Below are 11,658 nucleotides of genomic sequence, written 5' to 3' on the forward strand. Positions count from 1 at the left end.
TATAAAGGGACTTTACTTTCTCATTCACATGATGAATCTTAGGTTACACGGCTGAGGAAAATGCTGACATCGTTATTCTGTATTTGCATTAAATAACGTTCAAAAGTTGTTTTTATCATACTTGTATCTCACATTATTAGCTTAAAAATTAGGAAGGATGTTAAATAGGATGTTTAAGCAAATATTAGTAAAACTTTCTCTCTTGTTCTTCTGGGATCAAGATTTGTAATATCTAAGCCAAAACTGTCAGCATGTGAGGCCAAGTTACCAAAGTGCTTTGACCTAAAAGCAGTGTTATTTTAAACTATTATTTTAGATAGTATCTTGTCAGTCAAAAAAAAAAGTCCTTTTTGCAGTTAATTGCCCTTTCCAAATAACTTTAATGAAAATATCTTGCCAAGAAACATCTCTTTGATTCATCAAGCTGGGTTCAGATTGTGCCCGAGTCACAAAGCACAAAGGTAATTACAGGTTGAAATTGATTTGAGCCTCTTTATAGATAAAAACTGGTTATAGAATAAATGTCTCATTAAATATATCTTGACACTGTATATTAATTATGTTACTACTCATGGTTGTGGCTCCCTTACAATTCTCATGCAAAAATAAATCCAATTTTAATCAGTCATGAGCATAAAAAGTTGACCATGTGCTTGTATCCAGGAATAAAGAATTACATAGATCATCTGGCATATTATCATTCATAACTATTCATAAAAACAATAATTCACATTTTGGGAATGCTTTTTCCAACATCAATCAGGAAAATACAGCTTTATAAGGTGTTTCAGATAGCCAAGAATACATCACATTAGAAACTCATTATCATGAGGGACAGGACTGGTTTTTATTTACTTGTTTATGTGTAATTTCTGTTGATATGCCAAGGATTTTGAGAAAAGATCTGACTCTGGACTTCATTTGTACCATGAGAATGCATTTTTCTTAGCAATTGAATGATGTGTATTCTTATTTAATTTTTGGAATTACTTTACCAATTAAAAATGCCATATACTATTTCATTCAGTCCCTAAATTTGCCGGTTTGCCTTACCCACTTTCCATCATTTTATTAATAAATTGATTATAAAACATTATACTATAAAAGCCAAACATTTATGAATAGCCAATACTAGCTAACTTCTCGAATCCTCCCAGAGACAGCCCTTAACATCATCCAAATAATTCTAGGGAATAGTGCTTCTCCCCTTACAAGGCTGATTTGAGTGAAGATATTTTCCTCCCCCAAAAAGCTATTATGTTTAATAAGTATGGAGTTTAAACTGTTTTAAAATATGAATGAAACCACCTATAAACTCTCTATAAGGATCTATTCCAGAATTTATACAAATTGTTCATTTTTTATTGAACTTGTATTGTTTAAACCAAGGGACAGCAACTATGCCTTCAAGCTCAATCCAGCCCCCACCTCCATTTTTATAGATGAAGTTTTACTGGAAGACAGCCACTATTCATTTATGTATTATCTATCGTCATTTGTATGCCACAATAACCGAGGTGAGTAGCTGTAACAGAGACCATATGGCCTTCAAAGCCTAGAAGACTTACCATCTGGATCTTCATAGAAAAAGTTTGCCAACGACTATTTTTAAGCACTTTCATAAAAACAAAACAAAAAAACTATTTAAATTTGTTTCAAGTACAAGGATGTAAATATTTTTCTATTTTCTTCTCATCACAAAGATACACACTTTGGCCTATACATGAGTTGATCAGAAATTTTGTGGACTAGCCTGGATATCTAAACACTACTTACAGCATTGTTTCTATCAATTATTTAAAAAACTAAGTTGACGTCTTCTGAAATCAGGTTTATGGATAATGAATCATGTAAAATTGCTGACAATAATAGCTAGCACTACTTCAATACAAACTTCCGAGTTTATTTACTCACATTTATAAACATTAATATTAGAAATTCTCCAATTCTTAAAAATTAAAAATTGAAGACTACACAGAATCAATTTTTTTCAGATAATATACTGTCTGTGAAATTCAACATTAATGTGTTCATATTACTTTCATACCTAATCAATTGGGCATCAAGAGACTTTACCAATCATCTCTGTCAATTCTACCATTGCTAGTCATTCTTAATATTCAAGTTGGAATTTTGGGCCAATCTACTAAAACCTTGTCAGCATTTTTGCTTTTCACAAGCAAACACATTTTTACCTACCCACACCTCAAAATGCTAGGGAGCAATTTTTAGAAGCACTAGCAAAACACTACCAGTGGAATTGGATAAATGCCGATGATTCAGATAACTCCAGGAAAGATTTGCCCTCCTGTGATTTTCCTAAATATCAGGGAAAGAAAACACACATATCCTGTACTACTAATGTTATTTGAATGCCTGATTTATATAGCACACTAATTTCTCTTTTCCACTAGTGTCCATAAATACTAAAGTATCAAAAAGTACTACTTTTTGCTAAAAGTTTTCAAAATGACCATTATATTTTCACACTATTTAATTAAAAAAAAGAAACCGAGCTACCAAACTTATATTTAGGCAAAAAAAAAAAGGTTTTTTCAATAAAATGTAGAAATATTTTAATTTACACATTACAATGAATCAACAAGGAGTCAAAATCCAGTTACGCATTCATAAAAATTCCATATATCATCCTCAGAATAATCAGTTTCTGTACAAAGATTTACAGATGTCCAAGTATGTAGTTTTTCCTCAGTGTGCTACAGAATTTAAAGGCTCTGCTCGAATATTCCCCAAATCAAGCGCAGAATCTGTTTCTTCATCAATTTCTCCAATGACTGCACTAAAAAAGTCAGAGTTAAAACAATCACATTTCTGAAATAAATTTACATGTGTTTCAAAAATCTTATTAATCAAATCAAAGCACTGAGTACCATTATTCCAAAACATAAAACTGAGAAAGCATAGTAAAAAGAACTAATTGAGGTAAAAAGCAAACATTGGCATGAGTCAGTGAACTGCATATTTAAATCACAAAACTCAAGAAATAATTTGAAGGCACATTACAGGAACCAATATTAAAGGACACATTGTACATAGTGATTATATCATGAATCTTTAAAAGAAACAAACACACAGGGACAGATACAGTAAAAAACTCTCAAACTTGCAAATCGTATTATTTCAATTCAATTCTAGGACTGCATTAAAAATAAATATTGCAAAATCACTCCTAAAATAATTAGTAAATAAAAGTATCAATTATTTGAGTAACTTTGATGAATTAAATCAATGATACAGATAACAGCTATTAGATTGTTTTCCTAAGTTTTCAGTTAAATCCAAAGCCAGTTCTTCATATACAAAAGTAATAGTAGGACCAAGTACTTTGGTATCTAACAAATCATTTTTGATGTGATTGGCTCAGGTTAAAGCCAGAAAATTTGTTCTTGTTCAACACTAACATAATATCTATAACTTTAAATTCATTAATACCATGCTAGATAACCAACCCATAGCCCTCTAACTGGAAATATTCAATGTTATCACTCAGACCACAAGATGACTATGAAATATTATTTTTAAAAAGTACTTGTTGGGTTTACATTTGTTTGGTTTTATTGAGAGTAAAATTTATTTATTTTTTTTCTTTTTTTGAGATAAGAGTTTTGCTGGTCGCACAGGCTGGAGTGCAGTGGCACGATCTTGACTCACTCCAAAACCTCCGCTTTCCAGGTTCAAGCGATTCTCATGCTTCAGTCTCCTGAGCAGCTGGGATTACAGGCGCCCGCCACCACACCCACCTAATTTTTGTGTTTTTAGTAGAGACAGGGTTTCACCATGTTGGCTAGGCAGGTCTCCAACTCCTGACCTCCGGTAATTCGCCAGCCTCGGCCTCCCAAGTGCTGGGACTACAGGTGTGAGTCACTGTGCCTGGCCAAATTCTCAAGACGAATACTAGTAATAAGCGATTTGCCCAATTTTGCTTTAAAGTATATAAAGTCTTAAGTCCTCTAATAAATGAAAAATATCAAACTCTGGTAGAATAAATTAAGTTTTCTCAAAATAAACTAAAGACCCCAATTCCACTCTTAAATATTTAGTATCATTTAAAATCCCTATGGTAAGCAGTGAAATGCTGATAAATGTTTAAAAAACAGCTCTCTGGAAAAAAAGCGGTAGCCTGATTTGCAGCATTTACTAATATCCCTTGTGCAAACACTCCTACCACAGCCAATTTCAAGCTACTAACAAGACATTAACTACCTTGTAAAATTCCTTAAAATATAACAATCTGCTTTCATAAGCCAGTACAAGCTGGCTCTAGCACACCATTTTTTTCACTGAAGCTCAAGAAAAAAAATTGTTTTAAGTAGGAGAAACCTTAAAATCAATTATTATGCACAGCTCCTATATAAACAGTGTTGTTCTGATTCAGAGACCTGGGCCCCATCTGCTCTGCCTCTCTCTCATTACTTATAGCTCACCTTGTAACTCCATCTAAAAGTCATCTCTATAAAATATTTTATAAACTCTTGATTTTTGATTATAGATCAAATTATTTATTCATCTAAAGGTGATGCTAACATAAACAACTTAAATGAGTAAATTATTCCTGCACTTTTTAAGTTATTCCAGGGGACAGTTAGTCCCTTAGAATGTGTTAATGTATCTAGCTTAATGTATCTTAGCTTAAAATTGCTAATGCATCTTTTGCTTCTTTCCAACTATATTTTGATTCAGTGTAGTACTCACTAGAAAATTGATTTGGCATTCTTCTAGCCTCTATAACTATTCTAACACTGGCCACATGTAACTATTAAAATTAATTACAATTAAATAAAATTTAAAATTCAGTTCCTCTGTCACATCAGCCATTTTTCTTTTTTTTTTTTCAAGATGGAGTTTCACTCTTTTTGCCCAGGCTGGAGTGCAAAGGCGCAACCTCGGCTCACTCCAACATCCATCTACCAGGTTCAAGAAATTCTCCTGCCTCAGCCTCCCAAGTAGCTGGGTTTACAGGCATCCATCACCACATCAGGCTAATTTTTGTATTTTTAGGAGAGATGGGGTTTCACTATGCTGGCTAGGCTGGTCTTGAACTCCTGGGCTCAGGTGATCCACCCACCTTGGCCTCTCAAAGTGCTGGGATTATAGGCGTGAGCCATGGCACTGGAACCACATCAGCCACTTTTCTTTTTTTTTTTTTTTTTTTGAGATGGCGTTTTGCTCTTGCTGCCCAGGCTGGAGTGCAGGGCTGTGATCTTGGCTCACTGCAACCTCCACCTCCCAGGCAAATTCTCTTGACTCAGCCTCCCAAGTAGCTGGGATTACAGGCTTGCGCCACCATGCCTGGCTAATTTTTTACATTTTTAGTAAAGACGTGGTTTCACCATGTTGGCCAAGCTGGTCTTGAACTCCTGACCTCAAGTGATCCACCCACCTCCGCCTCCCAAAGTGCTGGGATTACATGCATGAACCACTGTGCCCGGCATTTTTTTTTTTTTTTTTTTTTTTTTGAGCAGGTATCTCAATCTGTCACCCAGGCTGGAGTGCAGTGGCATGATCGCGGCTCACTGCAACCTCCACCTCCTGGGTTCAAGTGATTCTCCCACCTCAGCCTCCCGAGAAGCTGGAACTACAGGCGCACGCCACCAAGCCTGGCTAATTTTTGTATTTTTAGTAGAGACAGGGTTTTGCCATGTTGGCGAGGCTGGTCTTGAACTCCTGACCTGATCCACTTGCCTCAGACTCCCAAAGTGCTGAGATTACAGGCACCACGCCTGGCCAATTACTCTTAAACTTTTATATCTGTCTGTCCCAAGTAAACTGAGGCCACAGGGACATCGTAAGTGTGTCAATGATACTAAAAAATTAAAAGAAAATGAATAACAAGTAAGTACTTATTTACAAATACATCTATGTTATTGAGCATGAATTAGTATTGTTCAAATGAGAGATTTCAAAACCATTTTTCAAACTTTGGCCTTGGACTCTAGAAATATGTTCCTCTAAAATTCTGGGTATTTCTAAGAACATTTTAAGAAGCCTCTCTAATGAAGTATTTAATATAAGGCAGGGCCCTTTCTGGACTCTACCCAGGCTACTTAACTAGTAGAAAAATGGGAAAATCTCAGGTAAAAGTTTAATTTGTAGAGAGAAAGCTTTGGTTGAAACAAAGTGTTGACATAAAATGTATAGCTATGCCTTACTTTATGCAAATATAAGAAACGCTGTATTTACGAAAGAAATGAATGCAAGATTCTATTAATTATGTATGGATAATACAATAGGGTATTTTGGGGAAAACCTCTTCTCCATAAAGTAAGGCAGTATCATTTATAATTTTAACAGATATATTTTACTTACACGTTGTCACCTCTTACAATGTATAATCCTAGTACCACTTGCTCTACCCCCTGTGAAGAGCTGAATACTCGCTCATGGCTTTCATCCAAAATCAAATTAATGGTCTGGTCAAAACCTTTCAGTGTTCCCTGTAAAGAAAATATTCAGGAGAAAAAGAGAAATATTCTGGTTTACCTGAAAGTGTAAATTCAACCTCACAATCATTTTAGTTGCCAGGTATTCCAATACAAGGAACAATACAATGTCAAATAAAATACCTTTTTTATAACCAACAGTATTCGAGGGTACACAATTTACCTCTTGGTTGTTTGGCTGGGGTGGGGGTCCTGCACCACACATCTCACTCATATGCAGAGTTGACGGCAGTTAGAAACAACAACTATGTACTAATTTGAGTATCTCCAAAAAGTAACTAGCATAAAAGCTTACGAAGACCAGCAGCTAAAGGTATAAACTAAAACAAAGGAGATTTAAAGGAAACTGATGGGCAAATATACATAAATAAGGAAGAACCATACATACCAACGACAGCAATGTAATAGTATCACTATATGCTATATACCAGCACTAAGCAGTGTGCTAAAGACATCGTACACATTGTCTCAACTCATCTCTACCCTTTAATACTATAATTAGCCCCATTTCAAAGAAGAAACTGAGGCACAGAGTGGTGTGTCTTATGGGCACATGGGTAGTAAGTGGCAGAGCCAGGAGATGAACCACAAAAGGCTAGCTCCTGAGTCAGACCACTAAACCGTTAACATTCTATACTATTATACACAAGTAAATATAATTTGCCATTTTTCAGAGATTCAAATCAGTCCCATAAATATTTTAAAAATTTAGTAGTTACATATAACACCTAATGAGTACTTACTAGTTACCGGTGTTCCATCTGTCTCACATGTATTGTTTAATGTGTATCAAATCGATGTATTGTTGAACTCTCCCAGTAAGGTAGATACAAATGTGACTATACTAATTAGAACCAGAACTTGAAGGAAATAATCAGGGAGAGTTTTATGAAAGCTTAGAGTTGAATAAAAGAAGACATGGGTCTAGCATAACAGAGTAACTCAGATGGTATTCAAGTTTCTGAAGAATTATCAACTAACATTGGTTTTGATGGTTAAATCTCTCAAGCTCTTAAACTGTTTTATCCTCTGCAAGTCAAAATATATAAAATGAGAATTAAATAAAAAGAAATCTATAACTTGGAAGAGAAACAAAATATGGAGTATTTATTGAACTAGTTAGCAAATGGTTATTATCATAAACACCCATTCATAACTTATTGGCTTCATTTTACCCATTAACTATCCCATCAAATAAATTATGTGTCAAAGAAATACAGAACTATTGAACTTTAGAACTTAAGATGCTCTTTTTATATCGCTTTCCTTCTTCTTTAAAATTAAAAATAATTTCCCAGTTTATTATCTATCCTGTTAACAAAAATAAGAAAATTTAAACGTAAGGTTTTCACCAAATAAAAAATAATGCAAACATCTATTAATAGCAATAGGCTTCTTGAAGTGTTGAGATTAAAATATGTCAAACTGTCCACATTTGAAAAAATACAATGTGAGGTGCCTAAGAAAACATGATTGCTTCCTTAAGAAAGAAGCCAGGCAACTGGCCTTGGCTTTCATGTCAAACCAAATTTAAATCCCAGTTTGGTTCTGTCACCTGCTACCCTTGTGACTCTGAGAAAGTGAGTCACCTTCTCTGAACTTGTTTCCTAATCTAGAATACAGGGGTACTTATTCTTCACAAAGTTGTATGTACATTAATTAATGTAACACATATGCACCTGGCACACGATATAAATTTAGTAAATGGCAAAGCTAGAACTTTGACTAACAATAGTCACTAAGAACAAACGAAAGCAAAACTGCAGAATGGAAAAATAAGGGATCAAATTATTTAAAGAAACTAGGTAAGGTTAGAAAATAAAGTTTAGTAGCCTTAAAATTCTTTTGAAAGCATTCGGAGTATGAATTATAAGTGAAGAAATAATCAACTACCCAAAAATCTTGAGATGAATTCCTCAGATCAAATTCCAAATACAAGTATCACCACAGGAACGTTTTATCTTTGTTATATGACATAAATTAGCAAGGGAGAAACAACTTCAAGGAACAAGCCAATTTTACGTAAATATGTGTATATAGAGAGAGTCAATCATCATAATGTGTCCTACAGAAGACATGTCACACAACCTAAAAACAAAGAATGTTAAGATTGTATACAAGCCTTAAATGTTGATATGTAGATATTAATAGTATCTAAATCATTAAAAAGTTACTAAGCATATGCAAAATTTCAAAAAATTCTGATTCATGTGGTGCCGAATGAGGAAGGAAATAAAAATGGAAGAAGAAAAGTAAGTTTAATGAAGGTCTGCAGACTAGGAGCTCTCTGAGGGCAGAATCTATAACTCTAGCTCCTAGAAGCCTTGTAGGTAACACGCCACGTTTATGAGTGAGGAAAACGTGGATTGACAGCAAAGTGATAAAGAGCTGAATTATAATAAAACTGCACTACAGGTGTAATGTGCTGTCTAGGCATTAGAGATCAGAGGTTTCACATAAAACTTGCAACCAATAAACCTACAGGAAAGCAGAGAATGAAAATTCCGAAGACTTACCACAATCATCCTCCCATCAGATGTAATAACGGCAACAGTTCCTGATAACTGAATAAAGGAAAGTGTTTCTTAGGGAATGCAAATTGAAAACAGACTCTGGCAAGGTAATGATTTAAATTATTAGAACAAATATGACAATTAGGTAAAAGTGTTCAACACAGACACTAAGTTCACTACATAAAAACGTTGAAAGATTTTGGGACGCCAAGGCAGGAGGATCACTTGAGGTGAGACTAGCTTGGGAAACACAGTGAGAACCCCCCATCTCTACTACCCTGGCCTGGTGACCTATAGTCCCAGCTACTCAGGAGATAGAGGCAGAGGCAGGAGGATAGCTTGAGCTCAGGAGTTCAAGGTTGCATTGAGCCATGATCAAGCCACTGCACTCCAGCCTGGGCAACAGAGTGAGACCCTCGACTCAAAAAAAGAAAGAAAAAAAATTTTTTAAAAGCTTGTTTTAGGTTTGTGATAATTACATGACTAAAAAAAGGAAAAAGTAGAAAAAGAAAACCTCTTTCTGTATGTGATCGGTGTATCCTATCTCAAAATATCCTGGATTTTTGACACTTTTCTACTAGGAATGCTGCCAATCTATTATTTCGGACAGGATATTTCGTTTCTTGGGCCTGTTTATATCTAAAACGAAAACTGGATGAGTACTAAATTAATCGATGTTGGACGATTTTCAAGCATGTTAAAAAACTGTCTTCCGGGGCAGGCTTCTGTAATTCAAAAGTAAATAAACTATATAATCAGTGTCACAAGGTACTAACAATGCCTGTAACATTAAAAGCATTCGGTATTTAATTTTTGTCACCCAGTTTGTACCTGAACTTAACATAGTGTTTTTGTTCTTAGACTTTAAAACAGTAACACTTGTAAAGTCTATTTTAAGACTTCCCGTGGGGTTGTTACTTGCTCCTCACTATAATCCATTACAACAGCAAGCATTTTTTTCATTCCACCACCAGGTAGGGACTTCAAGTGGTAAAGGGACAGAAACAGTCTGTGAACCATCGTTAAACTTTCTGCTATCCTCGAACTAATGAGCATATTATGTGAATAAAACAAGTACACAGATTCGCAAAACTGTTGTCGCAGCCAGGACGACTGTTCATCTTATTTACAAACTTGAACACTTATGCCCTAGGGAAATAGTAAGGAAGAATCAAGAGCGTAATTTTTTTTAAGACAGAAAAGTTCGGAAAAATCACACTGGGTTTTTATTTGGCTTTTGCAGACAAAATGGAAAGGACCCCTGGGCCCGCAGCAGCTGGCAGGCTCTAGGCGCCGTCGCCGAACTCTGGGTCATTCCGGGGTCCTCATCTCCTCGCCCGCCCCCAGGATCCCGCCGCGGCCGGGCCTCCCAACCTCCCACCGATCCCCGAGCGGCGGCCTCTCCGCAGCCCCGGCTCACGCCCGCGGCGGCCAGCTTGAGGATACGGTTGATGTAGTTCTCCAAGGCGGACGTCATGCTGCTCAGACCGGCAGTTCCGGATAACACAGTGGTGCCGGCCACAAGCAGAACTGAAAGGGCGCGCCAGAACCCGGCAGCGGTTCGCGTCTGCGGGCCGCAGCAAATATCGTGAGAGTTGCTGCGCCGCAGCCCTTTGACTCGGAAATTGGGACGAACTAGCCAACCAAACAGAAGCAGCACAGCGCTGACCAGAGAGTGCGCGTGCGCAGTGTGTTTTCGCTGTAATTCTGGGCCGTGTTCCGGAAGCCGTGTAAGACAAAAGCGAACGAGAGGCGGAAAAAAGGAGGACGCTTCTTGAAGGTGGGGTACGAGACAGAAGTTGGGGGAGAGTGGGTTTCCAATCCGAGTAAAAGCCAGTGTGGTGGAAGATAATAAGTGAAAATGTTGAGGTAGAGCAGGCAGGAAGAAACGGGATAAGGCGTTTTTTATTAGGAGTGAAGGAAGAGAGTAGACGAGCGCTGTTGTGTGAAATGCAGGTGCGGGTAGGTGAATCCCTAGTTTTCTGCAGCAGGAGCCGAAAATAACACTAAAAATAAGTCCAGTTGGCTGGGACAAAGTTGCGCACGTTATAACCACACGGTGTAAGCGTCTTAAGAACTCAACAATGAAATGCACGTTCGTATGTTCTGCTTTTGTCTCTAAAAGTGGTCCAAAATGGAGGTGTTTTTACTTTTTAAAGAAACTAAATGCAAATAGACAAAGGTGTGTGACCATCCCTTAGAAAACGAATGTTCACGCTTCTACCACGCCGGGATGGTCTACCGGAATTCTCCAGAGTGAAATTAATAAGTAAAAGGCTCCTGCAGCACCAAGAAAGGACTGATGCAGGAAAGCACCAAACTTGGCTCTAATCTTGGCTCTGCTAACATATTGGTGTCATTGCACAGGTCACTTCAATTCTTCTGGGCCTCAGTTTCCTTATAGTGCCATAGGTATCGTTTCAGATATTTCCCAATGTGATACTGTTCCCACTTTATTTACTGTGGTGCCCTAACTTGAGAGAGCTTGAATTTAGAAAGAGATTTATACACAAAACATCAGCAGGAGGGATTTCCCTTTTTTACAAAATATCTTTATGATTTAGGTTAAACATGTATTTTCTTAAGAATTGTGGCTTTGGAATAACTCTTGCAATGTCAGCAGTTTTCCTGGGAAGAGGAAGCATTTCTTAATTAGAGCATACCCACAAGATACCTACAAGATG

The 11,658-nt window shown here is 36.7% G+C and overlaps 1 protein-coding gene across 1 annotated transcript; it reads right to left on the reverse strand.

The window, feature by feature from the left end:
• Positions 1 to 360: 360 nt before the first annotated feature.
• Positions 361 to 10,638, reverse strand: LSM8 (LSM8 homolog, U6 small nuclear RNA associated). Its single transcript, XM_009203753.3, has 4 exons — positions 10,421 to 10,638; positions 8,978 to 9,018; positions 6,328 to 6,455; positions 361 to 2,800 (listed from the first exon to the last, which is right to left on the reverse strand). The coding sequence occupies exons 1-4, from the start codon at positions 10,449 to 10,451 to the stop codon at positions 2,710 to 2,712; spliced, it is 291 nt and encodes a 96-aa protein (XP_009202017.1). The 5' UTR covers positions 10,452 to 10,638; the 3' UTR covers positions 361 to 2,709.
• Between the last annotated feature and the right edge of the window lie 1,020 nt (positions 10,639 to 11,658).

Source organism: Papio anubis, chromosome 4 (genome assembly GCF_008728515.1).
Source record: "Papio anubis isolate 15944 chromosome 4, Panubis1.0, whole genome shotgun sequence".
Taxonomy (NCBI): Eukaryota; Metazoa; Chordata; class Mammalia; order Primates; family Cercopithecidae; genus Papio; species Papio anubis.